The sequence below is a fragment of the Aythya ferina genome, assembly GCF_964211825.1.
Source record: "Aythya ferina genome assembly, chromosome: 2".
NCBI classification, from domain to species: Eukaryota; Metazoa; Chordata; class Aves; order Anseriformes; family Anatidae; genus Aythya; species Aythya ferina.
The window spans coordinates 86020481-86046627 of NC_140297.1; the positions used below are offsets into that span (position 1 = coordinate 86020481).

The 26147-nt window shown below is 38.1% G+C and overlaps 1 protein-coding gene across 10 annotated transcripts in view; it reads left to right on the forward strand.

Annotated features, from left to right (window-relative positions):
- Positions 1-26147, forward strand: part of SEMA5A (semaphorin 5A) — a 342620-nt gene that overhangs the window by 258612 nt on the left and 57861 nt on the right. For all 10 annotated transcript variants that reach the window (XM_084508663.1, XM_084508658.1, XM_084508661.1 and 7 more), the window contains 2 exons: positions 530-673; positions 8901-9048. In XM_084508663.1, coding sequence (XP_084364789.1) covers positions 530-673; positions 8901-9048 — 292 coding nt within the window. The remainder of the gene's footprint in view (positions 1-529; positions 674-8900; positions 9049-26147) is intronic.

The following is a 26147-nucleotide window of genomic DNA, read 5'->3' on the forward strand; positions in this document are numbered from 1 at the left end:
TTCTGATAAGTCACAAATAAGGTATTATAAGGTATTTGTGACTTATCAGAGTATACTGTTGAAACTGTGATCTAATGCATTTTGATTTTTTTCCTTTAATCACTTTAATCACAAATAGGTAGCAAAACTTGATGTTCAGATGTCTCTGAAAAAAGAAAAAAAAAAAGAGACCCGCAAATAATAATTGGACAAATATGTAATTAAAAGTTATCTTCAGAACTTTGGTACAAAAGTTCGCAAATCAAGTTTACCCAGAATAAAGTGACTGAAAGCAACTAAGTAGCTTCATGTCTTTGGACTTTATTTACTTCGTGTGTAATGGGGTCCTTGCAGCAGTTTACAATGCAAGGAATATGGAAGGATCAGAGCACTTTTATTTTAGTTCAGTATTCTTTAAGAAATGGAACACAGTGAAGTATTAATGATTTCTACAGAAATGTTAATGGGTCAGATTTTGCTGTCAGTCACACCTAATCAGCCATTCGCTATGTATAACAGATGACAGAGCCTGAGCTTTTTATTCTACCAGAAATGGAGGCTGGACACCATGGACTTCTTGGTCACCTTGTAGTACCACTTGTGGAATAGGCTTTCAAGTTCGTCAGCGTTCCTGCAGCAATCCAACCCCTCGACATGGAGGACGTGTCTGTGTGGGACAGAATCGCGAGGAGAGGTGAGTTATCTTTTCTCTATTATCTATTTTATTTCTTCTGCTCAGCTGTATTCCACAGGATATTTTCTCTTTTACCTACCTGGTTTTTCTTTCATTCCATTTTCTTCCACTCTCTCTTTAAATCCACTGCTGCACAATAGCAGTATTCCCATTAGCAAGGTTGTGGGGCTGCAGCAGTTCTTTCATCTTTCACTTCAGCTGCATCCCTTCCAAGCCAGCTGAGCTCCTAGTAGTGCCAGAGAATTGTGCTGAAGTCATGTGCTGTTGTCCCTTGAGACCCTGAAAATTGATTCTCCTGGAAAATTGATTGCAGTGTTTGAATTGTAAGTCGCCTGGGCTCAAGACCTGGAATTCAGAGCAAAATATAGTAAGGTCACAGCACTATATTACTGATACTGTGAGTCCGTTTTTTCTGCCTTAAATGAATTAAGCATCTATATAACGTCTAGAGAAGTTTCAAGGGCTTTGTTTTATATTTGATAGATATAATACACGTGGAGTCAAATATCTTTTAGCAAGGTTTCAGTATTTTTGTTGTTGTTTTTGTTGTTTTTTAAATTATTTGTATGTATATTAGCCCCTGAGAAGATCAAGTCAGCTTAAATATTGATTTCAACATCTAATGTTTTGTACCAGACTGAGCATTTTGTCATTATCTCAGAATCTAAAATTCAGACCTCTGATTTTTTCATACACATACCCAAAAGTCTTTAATATGTTATGTGATAGGAACTTTAATAGAAATTAAACATTTATTTAGATCAAACTAGAATATATTCAGATCCACTACAGCTCTTAGATTGGTTTATTATCTTGTTTCCTGAGGCATGCCAAAAAGTTAATAGCAGAAGACTGGTGCTGGTGTAAGAATTTGGATTACTGTAGACATCCATTACAAGAGATGGGTGTGGATATATTTCCTGTCAATATATACTTGCAGTTTACTTCAGTGCTTCTGTAAAGTACTTCCACATAACCAAAGAAGAAGGGATGCTTTTGTCCTACAGTGCTGTCAGATCAAAGTAAGATTTGGTAACCTTTATGGTGAGTTTCAATGGGGGATTTAATTAAGCAACAGCTCTGCCATTTCCTCAGATGAAGAGATTCCAGGGAAGGGAATTTTCATCACACATTTATGTATTGACAGAAAATAAGGGATCTGGCTTCTCTAACTCTAAATGTAATGGATTGGTATCGTAGAATATGTGAACACTTGCTGTTTCAGAGCCATTAATATTTACCATTTCATCACAGAGGAAGAGCATTTTGATATTTCAGAAATTGCTTTCTGAAAATAGTTTGCCCAATCAAAAAACTGTTCACCAAATGTAGAATTATATCTGCTGCCACATAGCTCTGTCCTAGCATGAATAACAGTTATTGATTTTCTTGAACTGAGAGGTCAGTCCAGGGCAAGATACAATAAGACTGGATATAGAAGAAAAGAGTTTAGTTTGAATAGACTTTTTGGTGATGGACTATGAATGTTAGCAGTCATTGTTCATCTTTATTTTAGCATAGAATAGTCCAATAAGGAGTTTCAGAGAAACACAGAAAGCTGTGAGAAATACTTATCTGATTATAAGAGAAAATGTCCAGTATTAAAACAACGGATGCACTGAAAAAGCATATACAAAATGGAAAGTGATATTTACAATGAGTTGAAATCCTACTTAGAAGGATTGGATTTTGGTACACAGTTGTTCTGAGCAAACAGAAAGCTTAAGTTGCTCTGCTTTTGTAGACCGCAAGTTACTTGTACTATCCCTCTTTTGTCCATTTCAGCAGCAGTCTGGGATTATGTGCCAGTAAATTTACTGCAGGATACCTTTTTTCTCTCCCAGTTCCTCTGTAGCTGTTTACTTTCTCCATGAAACAGCCTCCACTCCCACCAGGCCTGCATTGCCTTATCAACATGCCTCTCATTCACTAGCTTGCTCACAGCTAATTTTCATACCTCTACCCTGATTGTGTTTAGGCTTTCCACAAAACTTTAGTGTGCTGATGCTTTTGGAAGGATAATATGTATTTTATTTCAAGAAGGTGTGGTAGGTTAGGACATTTTGTTACACCATTTGTAAAGCAGCTTTTCTAGAGGAACAGTATTTCCCAGGATTTTGTCAGTGTCAGGCAAAGAACTTGGATCTTTTCAGAGCTGTAAAAAGTGGAGTCCTACGAAACTTGCCAGGCAGGGCTCATCCACCACCCACAGCAAGGGAGCAGAGCAAGCCTGCAGATCATGGCCGGATTCAACCAAGCATCTGGGTCTAGGTGATACTGTGTTGATGAGACAGCCTGAGATCCCAGTGGGAATCCAAAATACAGTCTTGAAGATCCCTGGCTGACCTTAAATAGAGCTCCTGGGCCCATGGGTGAGGTTGGTTGCCTCCATTAAAGCTTTTCGAGTGCCCTCAGGGCTCTAACAGCTTGTGGAGAGTTCTGAGCTGAGGGCAATGGAGTACCAGTATTTGTAGTAGTATTAATTCACTGTTTCCGTTCAGTGCCAGTGGAGTTACATCTGTGTCAGGTGGACACTGTGTACTTAAGAACTGGGCCTTTAGGCAGTTCTGACATTTAGGCAGAATCAGCAAGTAGTCCATTTGCAGTACTTTATAAGAAATGTCTTTGCCTACAGAGTGCCAATAAGCAGCGTCTCAGATTTTCTCGTGGAAATTAATGAATGTTTATAAATAGCCTAACATTTTACTTTCTTAGTGGCCCAGCCCATAAGTAAGGTGAATATCTGTATAGTTTTACTAAAAATTAATATTAGGTGGTTTACACACTGTGTGCTTTTGTCTTTACAAAAGTACACATTCATGTCACCTTCACACGTTTAGGAGATTAATTAAGGGATTCAGTTTCCACAATCAACATTGTGCCAAGTTTTGGAACAGCTTTTAAACAAACACTGCTTCCAGTAGAAATCCAGTGCATAATTACATAAAAATAAACACAAAAAGACAGCTTATTGCTGAGGTTAATTCTCCTACAGATGTGAATGAATATTCAGTTTGAGAATATTTTTCATGCGTTAAGGAGTAAATGTTTGGCTAGGCTATGTTTGTTTTACCTCATGAAATCTGTGATCCTGCAATGTCTAATGCATCAAGTAGATCTGTGCTTGCTGGTCATTCCCTTGAAGTCAGTGGAAATATTTACCAATTTAAAGTTTTGCAGATAGGTTAGGCAGTTGCATGCTCTAGTGCTAAAGGATGGGGGGATGGAAAACATTTGAGAGATAGCAGCAAAGACTTGGATTACAAAGTCAATTTGCCTTGTAGAAATAGGTCAAAAATACAGCTGATGTGTGCTTAGACAGAATATGGAGAGGGAATAAAAATAGGATTTTAACAGAATTTGCTAATCAGATAAAATAATATTGTAATTAAGGCTCGAGATGGAAAACAACCTGATGAATTCACTAGGGGCTTACAAAAATCTGGTCTCCTTCTCTTTCTCTTTCTCTTTCTCTTTCTCTTTCTCTTTCTCTTTCTCTTTCTCTTTCTCTTTCTCTTTCTCTTTCTCTTTCTCTTTCTCTTTCTCTTTCTCTTTCTCTTTCTTTTTCTTTTTCTCTTTCTTTTTCTCTTTCTTTTCCTCTTTCTCTTTCTCTTTCTCTTTCTCTTTCTTTTCCTTTTCCTTCTTCTTCTTTCTTTTTTTTTTTTTTCTTTTGTTTTCTTTTGTTTTCTTTCCCCTGTGTGTGGAATATTCACTGAAGCTGCTGGGAAAACTCTACAGGTTTGACTTTATAGAGTCTGTATTGCCCTGTCTTGACATTGCATGTCACTGTTCTGTCACTGAATGAAAATGCTTTTCCTCTCCTTGCTGAGGAAGATGTAGTAGTACAGCCTTGTTAAGTCCACTGGTCTCCCTCCTATTGGTGCAAAACTGAGGTACATTAGAATGAAAATCCCTTGCTTCTAGGAAGTGTATTCCTCTTCTATTACAAAGGGAAAAAGGAAGAAAAAAGAGCAGAGCAAATCAGAATTAGAAAAATGAATTGGCTGCAGTTAAGGAGTAAACCATTGAAAACACTGGGAATTTTCAGGAGTACAATGTAGAAAGCAGTAGATATTGTCACATTTACTTTGTACACAATCCTCAGAAGATTCAGAACGCTTGGACTTGTTTCCATGAGAAGGAGGAAGCACTGAGAGCCAAACATCCCATCTGTGTAGCCCTGTTTGCTTCTGAGCAGAACAAACGAGCTCGGTCTCCTTCAGCAGAGAAGATCAAACACGAAGAGTCCTTGGACTTGCCCCTACTCCCACGACTACCCTTCCTGACGGGAAGTGTGTGCTCCCATGCTCCTCGCTTTGTCTGTTCCCTCCTCTTCCACAGAAATTCCTGAGAGCACATGCCACAACCCCAGCCACCTTCCAGAGTCTCCTGAGTGGGGATTTCTGTTGATGCAGCAATCTCTTTCCAGAAAGGCATGTGTGTGCGTCACATGTCTGCCTTCAATTAAAGGAATCCAGCATTCCCATCAACCTCAGCACAGTCTGTGCTTCCCAGTAAGTTAGCAGCTGGTAACCATGAATACCCAGCACACAACAGTATTACATGGGAATAGGTGGACAGTGATTAAGGTTAGTTTGTTTTTCTTAAATGCATATTAACATAATATTGTTCAAAATTAAGTGTTATGTGTTTAAACAGAATCTCTGTGCAGAGTGAAAAAGACACATTTGTAACTGTCATGCAGTTAATGTGTTGTACTCAGTGCTGCATGACAACACTAATTTGACTAAAGTCAAATACTTTGTCTTTTTATAACACTGAAATAAATTGCTGAAATAAATTCCAGTTGTACCCTAATTGCCTGGAGTAAAACTTACAAATTACTCTAAGAACTAGTGGTTCTGGACATGTCTGGATAGAGGATGTTTTCCTTTTCCCCAGTATGACAATTCCTTTATTAGGGCATTTGAACTTGGGCTCACTGTAAGGGAAAATGGGAAAGGTCACTGTACAAAACCCACATTTCGCTAGGCTGTTCTTCTATCTGACCTCATCACAGCTAGAGATGGGATTAGGGGAGAGGGCAGTGGTTTCACAGATTCAAGTTTCTTATATTGCGTGTTTTGTTGAATTACTGTAAAATGTTAGCCCTTTGGGTCCTGAGAACAAAATTAAGAGGGGAAGAAAGGGCAAAAGGGAAAAAGGGTTACTGAGTGACTTGAAATGCAGCCAAGAATCAATATAATGAAACTTGGCTCAAAGCCCCTTGCTGTAGCACAGCACTCAAAGATCAATTGCAGGGATGTATCTAATTTTGAAAACATACCTGATGTTTTTAGAGGTTGTCTGACTGAAATGAAAATCAGATTCCACTTGTACACTGTGATTTTTATTCCTTTTCTGAAAAAAAATAAAAATCAGCAATCGGTTTTGTCATATTTTTTCCCCTGATTTGAAAGCAGTAGTTGCATGTGAATTTTAGTTTTTGTTTGTTTGTTTGTTTTCTTGTTGTTGTTGTTTGTTTGTTTGTTTGTTTGTTTTTTCCAGTTTCATCTTGTAGTTTCAACTGTAACTTTAAACATTGCTGGTTAGCAGAATTGCTAGTCTTTGAAGTGCTTACTGTGTCAATTGCTAGGCTCCATTCTGTCTTCCACTTAAGAGAGAGAGCAGGTGATAGAGCACAATGGCATTAAGAGGCACTGTGTAGAGTCAGGAATCTCATCTAAATGAGATTTGTCACACCTGACTTCAGGTATCCACGATGTGAGTGTTAATGCACAAGTGAGATGGCTGAACTTCCACTATAGTTTATAGATCTCTAGGCAACACAGGCAGTGGAGAACAGACTACTTTGTTTCATTCTACTATATATTCCTAAATTGTGCCAAATTAATGATTCTAGCTCTGTAGGTTGTATCAACAAAATTTGAATTGGCTGTATGGAATCTTAGATGTCTCTCTCTCACACAACTCTTATAGTTATTATAGAGGAATCAGTACATCGAGGACTGTATTTGTATGACCTGTATTAGACATTTACTTTATGGTGACATAATTCATGTTTTTAAAAAGATTTTCTCTTTCCATGAGCTGTTGCTCAAGTTTAGATGAGTACTTCATTTCTAGAGAGCTACACTGTATGTGTCTATATTTTAAGGTGAGATGAATCCCACCCTTAGTTTCACTTTTTGCGTGGCTGAATATCAGTAATTGTCAATTTCATGGCAGACTTGCTTAATCCCATGTGTGTATCCCAAATTAATTTAGCACATCTCCATTCAAAACTAATTAAAATATGCAAAATATGTACTCATTTAAATAAATAAATGGTGATGTTGCATGTAAGTTTCATTGGGTACACATTCTCAACAAATGATCACAGAGACCAACTATCACAAATATTTCCATAAATGAATGCATGTGACAGAGAATATGCATGCAGCTGTTTGAGTTTTTTGAGAAGAATATCCAGTCCCAGAACATTCCTCTGCATCTTTAGGGATAGCATAATGTGAACTGTGAATTGCAAATAATGAACATTCAAGAGAAAAAAAAAAAAAAGTTTATGCATAAACTATGGTTGAAAAGACATTTACTCAAATCACACACAGAAGAATTCAGAGATAGCAGATTCATAAATATTGATTTTTTATTGTTTTCCCCTCAGTTTGCTGGAGAACAGCAGACATGCTCAATACAAGCCGATAATAGTTTACTTAACAATACAGAAACACGACACTAAATATTGCTACCCCACTCCCAACCTTTTAAATTGCAGTGGAGTTGCTCAGACCTACAGATAAATTTTAAATCACAGGCTCCAGTGTATGTGAAAAGCCTACTGATATATATATATATATATATATATATGTGTGTGTGTGTGTGTGTGTGTGTGTATATATACACATATATATATGTGTGTGATATATATATATATATATCACACAAACAACATTTTTTCCTTACAGACTTCTGAACATGCAAATTCTTTGGTAATGAAGAATTAAAGCTTGAAGATCTTGGGGATTTCTGGAAAAAGAAAAAAAAAAAAGTTGTTTTTCTTTCTGAAATGTTGTTATTCTTTTTGAAAATAACAACAGTTTATACTGTCATTGTTTCTCTTTGTGTAGAAAATGAATTACTGTTCAGTTTTCATGGCAGGAGAGTGCAAAGTGATGAAAGCCTGCCAGAAATGCAAGAAGACAGTGGATTTTGGATGACTGGTGTAAAAGATGAGGAAGTATTGTAATAAATGGAATTGTTTGTTCAGAACAGTCAGAAATAGTAGGAACAAGAGCCATACAGTGGCAACCACAGTGGTCCCTTTTTGAGTCCCAGTTGTGCTTACTGATAGCCCAAACCCTTTGAACCCACACAGAGGGGCTTTACCAAGCGGTGTATGCTACAGCCAGTGTCACTAGATGGCACACTAAAAATCAGGAACCTTAGGTTTTTACAAAAAGTCAAAAAGAAAAAAAAAAAAAGAAAAAAAAAAAAAGAAAAAAAAAAAAAAACCCAACACTAAAAGTTGGGACTTTCCCAAATGTCTGAATGTCGTGTAACAGTAATGATGGCTTTGTAATTAGATATTCCTGTTTCTCTCAAGATCTTGGAAGCACCCTGAATCAGTTTGCAGCCCACTGGGAAATCCTTCAAAGATTATAATAGCTGAAAACACCCCTTACAAGATAAAGCAGTAACACTATCAGAACAATACACTTTTCTGTGCCTAGAGTCAATGTTTCAGTTTTTATTTTGCCCATAAAAGTGGAGTCACTGTAGAAAGCAAAATGAAAAAAAAAAAAAACAAGAAAAAAGAAAAAAAGCTTTGTGAGGACTAGAGAGATGGTTCCTAATCAATGCTTGGCTGGAGAATGATAGAAGAGTGCCTGCCTAAATGGTTGTCTTTTGTTTGTTTGACTCATTTCTGCCCCAGATGTATAGCCACAACTGTTATTATGAAAGTAGCTGTCAGCCTTGCTTATGTGCTCACAGTGCAATAGCATGGCTGTATCATGAGTTGTATCATAGAGGGTATTAAGGCACTGAATAAAGCAAACAAATGCTTCAAATGCTTCAATAAATTCTTAAACTCTGCACAGTGTGATAACCATTAGTTCAATGTTTTATGAATAAGAGAAGGGCCCTTTGTATAAAATATTTCCTTGTACAAACACCTATCTGAATAATCAAATAAAGAACTTGGAGGAGTTTTTGTCTCGATACTAAACAGATTATTTGGCTCCTTGTCTGCCTCTTCTCACAGGTACTGCAATGAGCATCTGTTGTGCCCCCCTCATGTGTTTTGGACAGGCTGGGGTCCATGGGAACGCTGCACTGCTCAGTGTGGAGGAGGGATTCAAGCTCGGCGTAGGATATGTGAAAATGGTCCTGACTGTCCTGGCTGCAGTGTGGTAAGTAATTCTCAGCTTGCCCTTCAGCAAATAGGCATGTGCCCATGTGATGTACCCCTAACATGAGTCAGTAGAGTACATTTGTCTTTGCATTGCTGGTGTGTGCTGAAATTCACACAGTTTATTGGAGAAATATATATCAATCAGTTTTTATATAATGTCATCTAGATTATAGGCTTCCTGAGGCAAGGTTGGTGCAGATGGGCAATGTGTCTTCGGCAGGTTTATGGTCTTTTTTATTTTGTTCACCAGAATACATGGGAACTCTTGCTATGAGCCCAGGTCTCTGGTGTCTCTGGTCCTGTACAGCACAGAAAAGGATAGCTTTAAAATCTAAATAAATAATGTGACAAAAAGTGAATACAGATTACACAGTGATCTTAGCATCTCAGTAGACTAACAGCTGCCAATTTTTGAAGCTACTGTGGGACAATTTTGAATGAATTAAATAAATTGTGAATACCTCATTTACAAAGGGAAGTGTGGGGAACAGCATATAGGGGCTTTTTCTTACATATGAACAAACAGAGCATTATGTTTCATGGGATGGGCACATCAAAATGGAACATTGCTTTCTTGAAGCAGTATATACATAGCAGCGTATGAGTGTTTGAGAGAAACATAGCAGAGACATGCAGAGAGCAGGGTGACAAGTTCAGTGCAGTACACTAGGAAAATAAGCTCGGTGTGAATAGTGATGAGTGGTTAACACCATCAAAGCCAAAGGAAGGGATTTTGTTGCAGTACAACTAGAAGCTGAAGGAAAGACTTAGCAAGTGTAGGTGAATATCAGAAGATGAACCTTGGGGTGCCGTTTCATGTTACAGCTAATTTGAATTCTAGTGATGGATTGTCATGGAAGGGGATATTATGTAGAAAGCAAAATTTGAAGTGGCTGAAACCTAAGAAGATAGATTCTGTTGCTGAATGACAGAAGGTATTGTTAATCTCCCCAGTGACCAAAATGAACACAGCTCAAAGGAAAATTGTGGGTTCTGTTTTATCCATGTAGAGTTTAATGACTAGGCCTAATGCTGCACACTGAGAAATATGCACTCAGCTTTGTTCCAGAATACTAGACACAGAATAATTTTTATTTATTTCTGTTTTCACATATTAAACCAATCTTTACATGCCTTCATTTTAGAGAGTAAACAATTAATTCTGAGGTTTGTCATCATCTCTAGACTATTTGTTAGTCTGGTAGTAATTCAGTATTAAAGGAAGGATCATTTGTTACCTTTCTTAATTTTAAGCATTTGTGTATTTTCCCAGGATTTGTTCTCTTAATATTTATCCTGGTGGTAAAGTGCATTTTCATTATATTGAAAGCATCCAACATTTTTTTTCTTGTCTTTCAGCTGAACTTTAAGAATTAGCCTAATAACTTTTTCAAAGTTTTCCAAAATATTTGTTTCCCCCAATGATACACAAAAAAAGCAGACATATGGCCTAGATCTATTGTTAAGTCTTCATGGCTAGCATAGTAAAGAGCATAGTGTGAAAGGTTTCTGTCCCAGTCATCCCTGTTTATCCCATCTCCTAGTATTCATGACTTCATGGGATGGGATAAACAAGTATTCTAGTATAGCTGGTATTCATTATTCACTTGGAAAACTAAATAATCTCGGGAAAAAATGCAATGAAAGTGGTAGTATTCTACCCTACCTACTGGATATCAGATCTGGAGTAAAAGATGTTATAAGCCTTTCACCAAGTGAATGAAAGGCATACCTGAAATAGGCTCAGGGAATTAAAATACCAAGTTCTCTTTTTTTTTTTTTTTTTTTTTTTTTTAATCATGAGAAGATAGCTTTAATATAAAAGAAGGCATTCTGAGTTTCTTATTTACCTTCAGTAAAGATGAATTCAGGGAAACTTTCATAATGCTAGAATAACCTGAGTTGCCATAGGTCTGCAGTTGTATGGTTTGGATTCTGCTGTCTGTGTAGTCAGGACTTGCATTCTTAAAAAGCAGGAAAGAAGCATGTAGACTGAGGAGAGCATACCATTTAAGAAGAAAATAAAAATATTAGACTTCATTTCATTTTGAAATGTTTTTGGTTTTTTTTTTTGATGCATCAGAAGTGTAGGGAGGCCTAAGTGCTGTCTTGGGACCACTTTCAACTATGGTGGTTCTTTATCTTTAAAACAATTTTTCAATGGGGGGTTGGGAGAGAAAAAACACTGCAACTGTTTTCTTAAGAAAGGGTCTTCATCTTGTTTGCCAGCAGTATCAGGGGACCAGATATCAGGTAGGGAGTACCTACCTCCTCTGTTTACTAATCTGAGACCAGCCTGTGTGTCTGTAGTACAGCCAATCTTAATCTCTTTAGCTGTTCTCATTTTGCTGCTTTTACCATATCCACAGCAGTTGTCTGTGTCCATCTGATGATTTCTACTATGTAATTTTTACTCAGCAAATTTCCTCCCTTTTAGCTCTGTTGTATTGCTGTTAGTCCATAACAGCACAGCAGGTGGCTACTGCTTGTGTTTTGTTTTATTCTTATCAGCTGGTTCCTTGGCTGTATCTCATATTCAACCAAGGCAGAATTCAACCAAGACGATTGGATATTTCTTATCAGTACTTAGTAGAGAGTTCCATGCAGCTATTGCAAACTTAGCATCTTATAAAATAATAATAATAAACCTTTTGATGCATACAGATATTCCAAAGATATAAAAACATGATGGTATTTTAAAGATGCATCTCTCACTGAAGTTTACTCAATACATAAAAATAGATGACCGGAGAATAAAGACCAAAACCATTTAAGCATTTTTGCTCAATATAGAAGATCATAAACTTTTATGATATATGAGAGCTAGAACACAGATACTCCAGAAGGTCAAAAACATGAAGTTTGAAGTCAAAATCTGGAGCCATAAGGACCTGTCAAGATCTTTATGCTAATCAAAGTTAGTGCAGAATGCTGGAAATTGTCTAATGAGTGAGAGGATTGTCACAGCCAAACTTAAGAGCAGCCAAAATCAGGTAATTGAAAGCTTAGGTGGATGACAAAACCGGTATTACTCAAATGTATTCAGGTGATCCATGTGCTAGAGAAAGCACTGTGGAATTCTGTGGACTAAGTTAATATGACTCAGAGGACAAATCTCTTTAGATTTTACAGCATACTTGGGTAAATTGTACGTTTGCTTCAGAAAGCTCTTTTCCCCTGAGAAGCATAATCTCAGTTGAATTTGCCTCGGGTCAGTAATAAAAAGTAAATTATTTTCAGAATTATTCCTAGAATAGGAATTCTAGTCCAAGGCTCCAGTTGGATAACATACATTTTGTATTTGTGTTCTCATTTCAGTCATGCTAACATATGCATTAATTTTAGTATTGTAATGGAAATCTGGTAAAGAGTATATACTTCACATATACCAAAACAAAGCATGTTAGATTTTTCTGTGAAATAGAACAGAAGAGCAGATTTTGTGTTGTTGTTCCTTAAAAATAGTTGCTAGTGTTGCATTCATATTTTTTCATTATTATTTTAATGTTCCAGAATTGTGCTGAAAACCAGGGAATTCTGTATTCTAAAGTTTCTGCTATGACACATGTTTAAAAAAAAATGTCTTGGAAAAACAAATATCAGAAATGTTCTCTTTCATTAAGTTTTTAAAAGGAATTTGAAGATGGAAGGTTTGCAGAAATACTTTGTCCATCAGAAAGGACACAGTCTGCCTTTAAAATATTTGTCATATCCCAAAATAAATTCCAAACGCCCATTTGAGCAACAAGAGAACAGAAAAGATTGTTATTGTGTTTTTATTTATTTATTTATTTATTTATTTAAGTTTCTGCCTGATCTCTAAGTTAAGGGAAAATACTCCATCATCTATTGCAAAACCAGAAAATGTACCTCACAGAAAATGTGAGGTACAAAAAATTACACTTTTTCTATGACATTTGACTATTTCATGCTCGTTTCCTTTTCAAATTTTTTTTTTCCCTCTCTATAATGTAAACTCCGTGGAATATTAGTTGTTTCTTGTATGTTTTAAATGTTTTGCAAAATAGAGCCTGCCTTCCTCTGATGATGTATATGTAGCTGCAATTATAACCAATATCAAGTAATTAAAACGGTTTAAAAAATCACAAGAAATAGTTTCAGAAAATGCTGACATACTGAAAAGTGGTACATGTGACTCTCAACTTTGTCAGTTAAGTGGGTTATCAACTTGGCATGCATAGTCGAAGTAAATGTGAAATACAAACTGATTTAAATGATGTGAATATATATCTAAGTATGAGGCAGTTAAGGTAGTGTTTAATTACATACACAGCAATCATTCTGCTGTTTGAGAAAGGGGCTAAATTGCAAGTTGTTTGCTTTCTTGCTTAAAATAAAGCATTGTGAAACTTCACTTTTTTGAGAAGTATATAATTTTAAAAGTAAAGCTACAAAATAAACCTTTGTCTCTTGGAAAACTATCAAAACTCCCCTTAATTCAGGACAAATTAAGAAATTCACTACAACCTACGACAGTTGATAGTGACTTCAGTTTTCTTCTGAGGTTCCTATAACAAACTTTTTCAGGGACTTCCAAGTCACGTGCAATATTTTATTTTATGGAACAATTATAGTTGTTTTGAAATCTTTTTCAAACCTAGTTGGACATGTTGCCCTAAATATGTATTCTCACATTCAGGAGCTTTGCTCTTGATTGTTATGTATGATACAGATTATGTGCTTTGGATTCAGAATCCCAGATCTTATTTAAAATACCATATAAACAAATCTTACGGTAACTATGCATAAGCTTTCCCAGGGCTTTCAGTGTAGGGAATGGCTTTGTTCCACAAAGTCAGGTGAAGGCCAAGTGCCTCTGTTCATGTAAGGAGTCCTATTGATCAGAGATTGGAGACATGATTCAGTACATCCAGGACATTGCATGCTGTGTCCTAAAATGCCAAGTTCACCAGTGTCCTGTTACAACTTTTGCTATTTGTTATGGTTTTCAGCAGCTCCTATGCTGTAGATCATAGAATCATAGAATGGCTTGGGTTGGAATGGACCTTGAAGATCATCTAGTTCGAACCCCTCTGCCATGGACAGGGATGTCACCCACTAAATCAGCTTGCCCAGGGTCTCATCCAACCTGTCTTTGAACACCTCCAGGGATGGGACATCCACAGCTTCTCTGAGCAACCTATTCCAGTGCCTCACCACCCTTTGAGTGAAGAATTTTCTTCTAAGCCCTAATCTAAATCTCCCCTCTTTTAGTTTAAAACCTTTTCCACTTGTCCTGTCATTATCTGCCTGAGCAAAGAGTTGCTCTCCATCTTCTTTATAAGCCCTCTTTAAGTACCAAAAAGTTGCAATAAGGTCACCCCAGAGCCTTCTCTTCTGTAGGCTGAACAGCCCCATCTTCTTTTAGCCTTCCTTCAAAGGAGAGTTGCTCCAGCCCTCTGATCATCTTTGCGGGCCTTCTCTGGACCTGTTCTAACAGATTCACATCCTTGTGATGAGGTTTGACTGGAGAGCTGTCTTACCTAACAATATGAAATTGCAACAAGTTGCGTGAAAAATACTGATTCATTAGAGGACAAAAACTTAAATTAGTTTCCACCTTCAGAGACAGAGTTACTGCTGAGTCCCTTATTTGTTCCAGGTTGCATCCGATGCTGGTCAGTGAGTTTGATTGTTAGCACACATGCAGTTTGTGACTAGCCACTGCATGTCTTTTAATTTTAGTGGTAGGACTGCTAAGTTCTACTGGCAAGAGATATGAGAAAGGGGAAATGAAAGAAGGAAAAATTTTGAAGTCTTGAAATATAAACTTACAGGAAATCAAGCTTCATTAGTCGCTTATGGAACTACACGTGTAGTGTAGTTTTCTTTGATAAATAGTATTTCTGTGAAATCAGAATTGACAACAGAGAGAATGGTATACATAAATAAATAAATAGTTATTTTAACAGAGAGACTCAAGTAACGGTAAGATATGCAGCAACTGAAATGTACTTTGAGGGAATTCAAGACCAAAAAAGAACATCATATGTAACTCCCAATGTTTCTACCAGTCTGTTCTGGGAGAAAGTTTCTTCCTATCCTCCATCTAGCAATCATGAGAGCAGGTTACACCAGATAGCCATCTAGAAGCACATCTGGTATTTCCTGTACAGTTTCAGAGGACTGGCTTAGCCCACTAACCCCAGCTGCAACCAGTTTCAGGTGCCAAAAAAGAAGGCAAAGAATAAGGTAAAAAAGTACATGGAAAATCTGCATATGCAAAAGAATCCTTCTTGATCCCTGGAAGCACCTGACTAAAACTCAAAATATGACAACTGGTTATAGTAATTACTATGCTATAGAAATGCACCGATTTATAAATAGTAAATGTAATGGAACAGTTGTATGAACCGCATATTTTTAAGGACATCAGAGGCCTGAGGTACAAGTGAAACTCATATAGCTCTACATTGTGTGTTTTATGTGGAGTGAAGGAGGAAAAAAATAATCTCTGTCCTGGAGTAATATGTTGGGAGGGAGGGGGAATGATAGACTGCTGTTGTTGTTGTTTTTTGTTTGTTTGTTTAAGAGAGAAAAAGATAGCAAGCCTCATATCTACATTTATCTAAATTAAAGGAAAAGAAGAAAGCGATGCAGGTGGAGAGGGGCTGTTTTACCTGATCTCTGATTTTCAAAATGCCAAAAAACTTCAGGGTATAAAATAGCTAAGATGCAGAATGGAAAGTGGAAATCAATTCCTTAAGATACTACTAAAGCAGACTACTTGATACATTCCTTGCATTATTTTTCAAGAAGATTACAGGGGCTTTTTTTGCCAATCAAATTGAAACAGCTTCAAAGTATATGGCTTTAAATTTGTGATACAGTATTACAAGGAAGTATGGTCATTGAAGTGATATACTAGCAAGAAGATGTAGAAGTTGAAGGGTGTATCCAGCCAGGTATACATGTACTATTGGGTTGTCATGGAAGAGGATATGTGAGATTATTGTGAGATTACTCTAGATTTCCTAAAGGAAAGAACTTGGGTTCTAAGAAAAAAAATAAAATGATAATTTTCTTTGTAATACTGGCAGAAAAATTTGGATTATGTTTTCTGGTGTCCTGAAGTTGGGAGGCATCATCAACGCAGAAGTTGATTTGGTTGTTTTATTGCTAGATGTCTCTGAGGGCTGAAGTAATATAAGTGAAAAGAGTTGTATCATCATTGCAAAGTCATAGAGTTTCAAGGAATCTCCTGCTCTCACTTTGAAGCACAGTGAAGTACAAGACAGCAGTTGGGTGCACAAGTTGTTTATAATACTAGCTAAAAGCCAGAAAAGTTATGTAGCAGTGAAAAAATGTAGATTTGGTTTTAGCAGTTAGGAAGTTTCAGAAAGGTATTTCAAATAAAGACATAAAGGTAGTCTAGGGTTTCCCATAAAAAATCTTAGAAAGGCTGACTACAACAGCCCAGACTGAAGCTAGTTGAAATCACGTTGCAAGTAATGGTTAATTCTCCATCACTGCTTATCTTCACTTATCTTCAAAGTGGAGCTTATTTTGAAGCTGAATTTATCTAATTCCCTTGAATTAAGGACTGAAGTCATTGGATCATGTTACAATTTCCTCTACAAATTTTATAAATCTTTTCCATCTCAAAGCTGTCTTTGTAAGTATGCAAACACCTTAATTTTACTGCAGGTAGCTCAGCAACAACCTTAGGGCATTGTGCAGTTACAATCAAAATGGGGAAAAAGGGTGCATGACACATCACATTGAAAATTATGCCAGAGGCATGATAGAGCTGTTCTATAAATCTGTTCTGTAGCCACACTTACTGTTCTTAAAGGAAAGTAGTAGAAGGGAGTATAGCCCTAGGAAATTTTCAGACAAAGCCAAAGGCTGGGATTCTGATAAGTCGGAGTAGACAGGGTTCTAGTGTACAAAGGACCAATATTTAAAATAATAACAGATCTGCAGAGGAAACACTGGGATTTCTGTGCACTCTGTATTGTAATATACAATGTTAATTTTTAATTTTAAAGTAATATGAAGCCACTTAATTGAATTAAATTCTATTCAGGGCATTGTTATGTGATGCAACTTGTTGCAAGACATTGTTGAGGCTTAAAACTTAAGAATAAAAAAAACTATTCAACATATTCAGCAACTCTATACAAAGTGTGCAGAATATCGGGATGAAGTAGAGTTATAATAGATCCAAAAAAAAATTAAAGCTTAGGTGGCATGGTAAATCACATTTTAAGCTTTTAAATCTTTTTTTGAATATGAAGAGTCTGATTGATCTGTGCTTTGAGCATTCCACTTATTTCTGTGCTGTCCTTTGCCAATAACCAGAGACAACATGCCTGATGTAGAATGGCATTTCCAATGTTCCTCTTTTTAATTTATTATTGAATAAGCTTATAACTAACTGCTCCTCTCGTTATTTTGTTCCTTTTAGCCTTAGACTCCTGTAGTTAAAATGCTATCGTGCAAACATAGTTAATAACATGTTAAACTCTATACCAGAAACTGTACTCACATGTAGACCTGATTGCTAACACAAAGCAGTGTTTTGTTTCAGACTTTTGACCTTAATAAGTTGAGGGATGGTTGAAGCCTGAAAAAATATTATGCACTGTTGCTGTTATAACTTCACTACTGCAGTGAATGTTGAAAAGTGTAAGATTGATTTGTTAGCTGAGCTAATTGGCAGCAGCCCTTAGCCATCAGAGTGCAATTATAGTGGATAGAGTGGATCTCTATCCAAAATCATGATGTTTATCTAACAGCTTTTGTTTTCACTTACTCTCAGTGTTATAGAAATTTTTAATTTATTAGGCTGTGATAGGATTCTGCTTTTCAATGAAAATAGTGTCAGGAAGCCCTATTCTTACCCAAATTATATCAGGTTGGGGCATCATTTTATATAAATTTGGGAATATTTACTGATGAAATTAATAAAGTACTATTTTTTTTCCTCCTGGGTTGATTCCTTCATCCCTTCCACATTTAATTGTTGGCTTAGAAGGTATCTGCACTAATACTATAGCCAGCAAATACAAGGCTGTAAGTTACTCAAAACCCCTGACAAACATGTTCATAAGCCTTAAAAAAAGGCAAGCATACATTTTCATTGTGTTTATTCATCCTTTTGTATCTTCAGTGTCTTGTGATTCTGAGTCTATTGTAGCATACTGAAATATATTTAGGCCTAGATATTCCAGTAAATGGGATTGCATTCTTCATGTCTGAAAATATAAATTCACATAAGCACTGAACATATTTACTGTTATACACAGTGATTAGCCTGTACAGCTTAAAGGGCAGGATGTAGTTTCACAGTCTCACTACACTTTATGGTACTGAAAGCAGCACCACATAGCGTATATATATTTTTTCTGACTGAGTAGTAAGCTGAAAGTAAAACGATGAATCCTGCAGATTCCAAGGCAGCATTTTTTTTTTTTTTTTTCATAAGACAATACTTATAACATCAACTGAAACATCTGAAAGGTGAATGAATTTGAAGTCATAAACCCAGCCCTTTCAATTTACAATACAAAAATCCTCAGCTTTGTAACTCATGATGATTTCTAAAATGAGAGATCAGTGAAGCATTTATGACCCTGTAAAGATAAAGACATTGATTTATCTTTCCTTTGAACTAGGTGAAGCCTCTGTGCAGACTGGGAGTGGTCCAGGTGGTCAACCCCAGAATACAATTCTTGTTTGCTTTGTCCAGAGATGTTCTAAATGGAAAAGAGCAGCTGTAGACTATACCTTTAGTTTTCAGCTATCACATTCAGAGGAAGCACAGACTCACTTTCATCTCTTTGAGCTTTGAATTAGCCCACTTAAGGAAAAGTGAAAAAGAAACTCATTTAAAGTCAACATGCTAGCTGTGCTAGCAATTTACTGACATTTCAAATGGAAAGTCAGCCAGGTTGTCAGCTGGTACAAATTCATGACACCCTGTTGATTCCCTCTGGGATGCACAAGAAAACTTGCAAGTTACAGCTTGACTATTAACCCTTAAAATTATAAACATTTCTCCAGAATAACACGGTAATAGGAGAACCTTAATGCTTTCACCATGTTCCTTAACTTAGACTACCCTCACTGGTACCTCTTTGTTCCATTCACCCTGCCATGCAGGTGTCAGGGTGTTTCTTCTCCACCATGCCAGCATGGAGGCTGCACAAGTACTGCTAAGAAACAGGCTGTGTCAGGGATAGTACCTGAACCACTCATTTCCTTCCTGGATAGAGAGGAAGAGGAAAATGTTAATCTCTCCCTAGATCTCATGGCAGTATGGGGAAGCGAGGGGGTGGGGTTGCCCTTTATGTGAGGGAGCAATTAGAGTGTACCCAGCTCCAAGTGGAGAGCTTGTGGGTAAGAATTAAGGGGTGGGCTGGTATGGGAGACATGGTGGTGGGGGTCTACTACAGGTCTCCAGATCAGGAGGAGGAAGTCAATGAGGCCTTCTACGAGCAGCTGCCAGTAGCCTCACGATCACGAGCGCTGGTCCTCATGGTGGACTTCAATTACACAGACATCTGCTGGGTAAGCAGCTTGGCCAGGCACAAGCAGTCCAAATTGTTCCTACAATGCGTTGAGGACAATTTTCTGACGCAGGTGGTGGAGGAGCCAGCAAGGTGCGGGGGGTGCTCCTGGACCTCATTCTTACCAACAGGGATGGCCTTGTTAGGGATGTGAAGGGCAGCTTGGGATGCAGTGACCATGAGATGGTGGAGTTCCAGATGGAACTAGGCAAAGGAAGTAAGGCTAAAAGCAGGATTGCTACCCTGGACTTTCAAAGAGCCAACTTTGACCTCTTCCGGGACTTGCTTGGGAGTATCTCATGGGATAGGCTGCTAGAAGGCAAGGGTGCTTGTGAGGGCTGGGCTACATTTAAGCAGCACTTCTTCCATGCTCAGGATCGGTGCATCCCGAAGAATAGGAAATCGGGGAAGGGAGGCAGGAAACCCATGTGGATGAGCAAGGAGCTCATTAATAAGATCAAAAGGAAGAGGATGGTCTATGAAATGTGGAAAAAGGGCCTGTCCTCTTGGGAGGAGCATAGATGTGTTGTCAGGTCCTGCAGGGACACGACAAGGAAGGCTAAAGCCCACCTAGAGATGAGGCTTGTGAAAGAGATAAAGGATAATAAGAAGGTTTTTTTTTCAAGTATGTAAACAGCAAGAGGAAGACTAGGGACAATGTGGGTCCCTTGCTGAATGAGGGGGGTGTCCTGGTCACGGGAGATGCTGAGAAGGCAGAGATACTGAATGCTTTCTTTGCTTCAAGGATACTCCCCTAGGACTCCTCACCCCTGGCAATAGGACAAAGGGTCTGGGAAATGGAGGGCTCCTCCCTGGTGGAGCTGGGAGTGGTTTGGGAGCATCTGAGTGGGCTCAATGCACACAAATCCATGGGTCCCGATGGGATGCATCCGCGTGTGCCAAGGGAGCTGGCAGATGTGATCGCCGAACCACTCTCTATCATCTTTGAAAGGTCCTGGAGAATGGGTGCCTGAAGACTGGAGGATAGCCAATGTCACTCCTGTCTTCAAGAAGGGCAGGAAGGAGGATCCGGGAAACTACAGGCCAGTCAGTCTCACCTCTGTCCCTGGAAAGGTATTGGAGCAGCTTGTTCTGGATGCCATCTCCAAGCAATTGGAAGAGAAGAAGGTTATGAGGAGTGGTCAGCATGGATTCACCAAGGGGAAGTCGTGCTCGACCAACCTCGTTGCCTTCTATGATGGCATCACCAGCTGGGTAGATGGGGGGAGAGCGATGGATGTCATCTATCTTGACTTTAGCAAGGCTTTTGATACTGTCTCCCATGACATCCTACTAGCAAAGCTGAGAAAGTGTGGGATAGATGAGTGGATGGCAAGGTGGGTTGAGAACTGGCTGACTGGCCGAGCTCAGAGGGTGGTGATTGGCGGAGCAGAGTCTGGCTGGAGGCCTGTGACTAGCGGTGTTCCGCAGGAGTTGTTGCTGGGTCCAATCTTGTTCAACATCTTCATCAACGACTTTGATGAGGGAATAGTGTCTGCCCTCAACAAGTACGCTGATGACACAAAGCTGGGAGGAGTGGCTGACACACCAGAAGGCTGTGCTGCCATTCAGCGAGACCTGTACCGGCTGGAGAGATGGGCAGGAAGAAACCAAATGAGATTTAATAAGAGCAAGTGTAGAGTCCTGCACCTGGAAAGGAACAACCCAAAGCATCAGTACAGGCTGGGGGACGACCTGCTGGAGAGGAGCTCTGATGAGAAGGACCTGGGGGTCCTGGTGGATGACAGGTTGACCATGAGCCAGCACTGTGCCATTGTGGCCAAGAGGGCTAATGGGATCCTGGCGTGCATTAAAAGGAGCGTGGTCAAGGGAGGTGATCCTCCCCCTCTACTCTGCCCTGGTCAGGCCTCACCTGGAGTACTGTGTCCAGTTCTGGGCTCCCCAGTACAGGAAAGACAGGGATCTCCTGGAAAGAGTCCAGCGGAGGGCCACAAAGATGATACGGGGCCTGGAGCATCTTCCCTGTGAAGAAAGGCTGAGAGACCTGGGTCTGTTCAGCCTGGAGAAGAGCAGACTGAGAGGGGATCTTCTCAGTGTATATAAATATCTGAGGCGTGGGGGACAGAAGGATGTAGCCAACCTCTTCTCAGTGGTTTGTGGGGATAGGACAAGGGGCAATGGCTGCAAGTTAGAGCACAGGAAGTTCCGCACTGACATGAGAAAGAACTTCTTCACGGTGAGGGTGACGGAGCATTGGGACAGGCTGCCTAAGGAGGTTGTGGAGTCTCCTTCTCTGGAGATATTTATGGCCTGTCTGGACACCTACCTGGGCAGCCTGCTCTGAGGAACCTGCTTTGGCAGGGGGGTTGGACCCGATGATCTTTCAAGGTCCCTTCCAACCCCTACAGTTCTGTGATTCTGTGATACTTTGCCTGTTGTGTAGGCTGGATTGCTGGATGCCAGGTCAGGTACAAGACTGCTGCGCAGCTGACACAGAATCACAGAATGGTTTGGCTTGGAAGGGACCTTTAAAGGTACAACCTACCTGCCATGCTCAGCACAAGACTCTTTTGTATGATTGATGCTTTACTCCCAAGCAACCCCTTTTTTTTGTACATCAAGACCATTTTATGAATGTACTGGCTGATTCTAAGATTCTTTATAAAAAGGCATTTGTATGTTAGTTCATGTGAGGACATTGTATAAGGCTCAGACGTGCAACATGGTAGGTTCAATGTTTGGCTCTGCTATTTTGCTGTTCTGGTAATGTAATACTAGTGTGAATGTAACTCCTGGTAAGAAAAAAATAATTTCCCATAGCTGATCTTATTCTGGTCCCATCCCAGTCAATACAAACTATAAGAAAAAGCATTAGAGTTAGGCAACAAACTCACCTGCTCTCTTGGCCTTACCTGACTTAGCTATGTCTTTGGACAGCCTTCAATGATATAGCCCGTCAGAAGTCCAGAGACTGTATGTGGTTACTCTATGAATAAAACCAAGATGTATAATCCTGCTTTAATATGAAGTATGTTCGCTCTATGTAAAGCATGGCAGACATTCAGTCAGAAGTTTCTAAAATTTTCAGGCTATTGCTTAGAAAACTAGAATTACAGTATATGCATTCATGTAAGAGCACATAACCCTCTTTACAAATTCACTAAGCTCTGTATTAATAGCAGTTAATTTGTGTGTCCTATCCCTTCTTGAAAAGCTGATCCAGAATCCCTATTCATATATTGAAGCACTTGTGTGAGATAGCTTGGCAGCATGGATGTTAAAGAGACTTTAAAGTACTTAGAAAAAGAATTAATATCAGTGCATATAATCTGCTTCTGCAATGGAGGGCTAAGAGGAATATTAGACATATAGCGAAATGTAACATCAGCAATTTTCTATGAAGTATAAGATCTTCAGATTTTAAGATCCAATGTGAAGAAAAAAATTTGCTGTGTTATAGAAATTAATCCGTCAAAAACCTGTCTGTAGGTCATAAAATTTAATTTTTGGGGAAAAAAAGGTGAAGAATGGAGTCTTTTAAGTGTCTTTAGTAGGAAAAATGTTTGAACCTCTTTTTTTTTTTTTCTTTTTTTTTTTTTTTCCCATAATGATTGACATTTTATTTGCCACTTAGTTTTCTAGGTGTAACTGAAGCAGTAAAACAATATGAGATGCCCTAAACATAAAGTCAATTCAGTCTTTCATGACAGTCACAAAATGTCAAGAAAAAACAATTTATGTTGCCTTAAGTTTTATAGGAAGAATAGTTTGCACAAGCAGAATTCCCTGTGTTGTGATGTGTTGTGAGAGGCAAGCAGGGAAAAAAGTAAAATTTAAATCATGAGATCATGAGAGTGCAATGTTTTTTTTTTTTTTAAAAAAAAAGAAAAAATAAGCATTTGTCTTTGCCAAAATCACAGAAGGGCTTTGCCAGAAAATAGTGAGACAAATAGAGATGAAAATGGCCTGTGTGTTTGTGTTTGATAAGGTAGGCATCCTTCACTATTTGGGGGAATTTTTTTGACAGGTTTAGTTCTTAGAACTGCATTCTGCCTGTGGTACCAGCCTGGTATAGTATATGCACTTTCTTAAGTATGCACTTTCCCTTTTCCTCTGCAATACCCCCTGGAGAGAGCCTTTGCAATGTTTTCCTGAAAGTAGACAGCTTTTTAGATATTAAAGTACTTCCAGTGCTTTTGAATACGTTTAACCACACAGGTGTCAGCACAGACCGTGTTGGACACCTTTCCTTGTGAAAATTGAGCACGTATTTCTCTCTTCCATTTCCTATCTTTTAACCAGTTTATTATCCATGAAAGGATAGTAGCATTTCTCCTAGCTTGTGACTGCCAATTTTCCTTAAGAGGCTTTGAGAGACATTGTTAAATGCCTTGCGGAAATCGAAGTTCACTGTATCAACTTACTTCCTTTACTCATGTTAGTTGACTCCTTCGGAATAGGACTCTGACTCTGCAGTCTCTCAAAAATAATGTCAGACTTACCACCTTCCAGGCCTCATATGGGAAAGGAATTGTAAGCAAAAGGCTGTGTGCCACTAGCAACAGTTTAATTATTTCTGTTTCCTTAATTATATTCTTTGGTGTCTGTTTGTTTGTTTTGTTATTTGTTGCATAGTGTCTTCAAAACAGAAAAATTATGAACCATCCCTGTTGTGTTATTGCCATTTCTAAATGCCTCTTGTGCACCTTTATAATATATTTGGCCTACAGATTGCTTAGCAATATTTCTGTCTATAATACATTTTGAAGTAGGATTGACTTTTAGTTTTTAAACCTTTTGAAGTTCCTCCTTAAATTATTTTTTGGCCTCCCTTATTCATGCAATGTGCAGATTTCAATATTCTTTCCATACATTTTCCATTTGTACAGAACTTTTTGAAGAGTGACTTAGTACTTTTAATAACCTTTCTCTCCCAACTGTTTATCTCTGCTGATTTCTTTTCAGCCTTTCTCAGATTTCTTGATAGACAGCAAGCATTTGCTCTCTGCCTCTAACACCGTGCCTGTGATGTTCTAGTAGAACATTGCTGGTTCATGTCCCTGATTCAGGTCCCTCATCAAAAGCTGTACTAAACTCACAGCTATCTTCTTTGTTCTTTTGTACTCCACAGAAGAGGTCAGGGACTAGTCCCTTAATACTTTTCTCTTGAGTAGAGTCACTTCTCAAGAGAGCAGAAAGCAGCAAAAAGTTGTTGTTGTTGTTGTTTTGTTTTGTTTTGTTTTCTCAGGAAAAAAAAAAAAAAAAAAAAAAAAAAAAAAAAAAAAAACATTGTCTGAAATAGTGGGTTTTCATTTGGTATGGTTTTGTTTTGTTCCACTGTATTCGTATTTCTTAACCTTAGATACCTAAAGCAGGAATCTAGTCTGCTTAGTGAAGGTCAGTGTTTTCCTGTGGAGGGACATTTAAGAATTGCTGAACTGGGCAATAGCTATATATTACACTATAAAAGAACAAAGAAACAAAAACACCTCACCACCCACACTTCTGCATTAGTAAACTTATGCTGGCTAAAAGAGGTCAAGCAAAAGGACTCAGAACCCATATTCTGTGACAACAATGAAGTAAATACACCATTTTGTTTCTGCAGTTGTTCAGAATGATGTTATACTCCATACGGAATCACAAACATAAACACAAAGTGTTTTAGTGCTTGATTGCCACTGCAAAAACAGGGCCTCATCCAAAAGGCAATTTAGTCTTCCTTTGATTTGGGGGATGTCTGGTTCAATCTCAGACTTCGTCATTCTGACTGCTTTTTAATAAAGATAAGAACTTGCTTATAAATGGATTACCAGCAATCAAAGAATTGGTTAACATTATCGTCAGATGATTCTTTTTATGATTTGGATGTGGGGATTTCTGTTTGTTGGCTAATTTATTTTGTTGTTGTTGTTTTTTGGCATCCTTTTCTGTGTACACAATTCAACAAGTATAAAAAAGATATATATATTTTTTTTCAATCTAGCTTAATACCATAAAATTGTCACTTACAAAGATCCAGTTAAATAGATATCCTGTGAAGCTTTAAAGTTGCCATATTATTTTAGTGAAACACCATTAAAGGCTGTGAGCGTCTGAACAGTCCCTGATGAATTCACTTTCCAACTCTGTAAATGCACAAAATCCAGTACTTACTCAATGGAATAAGGAACGTGATTAAAAAAATAAAAAGCTCCAAACCCCACAGCTGGAGCACAGATGCCAACAAACATAACTTTGATGCTTCACAGATGATTTTGAATACAAAGCTGTTCCAATTGATTCCTTCCCTACATTTTCCTTGGAAAGAATTTAAGTACTCTGTGGTTTGTTTGTTGTTGGTGAAGAGATTATACAAGTTCATGAAGAAAGCCTTTTTTTTTTTTTTTCATAAATTGATGCATGCTTATTTGATTCCATTAATTAAAATTAAGAAACCACACGTCCATATATTTTTAAGCTTACAGTACAAACTCAGTTTTCAGTGTTTTTCTGGATGTGAATTTTGAAAGGTAACTGAGGAAGTGGTATAGCCATGCTGTGGTAGAAAACTCGTAAATGTTTAACTCTGCAGAGTTTATATGATGTCAGGAGACTTTTT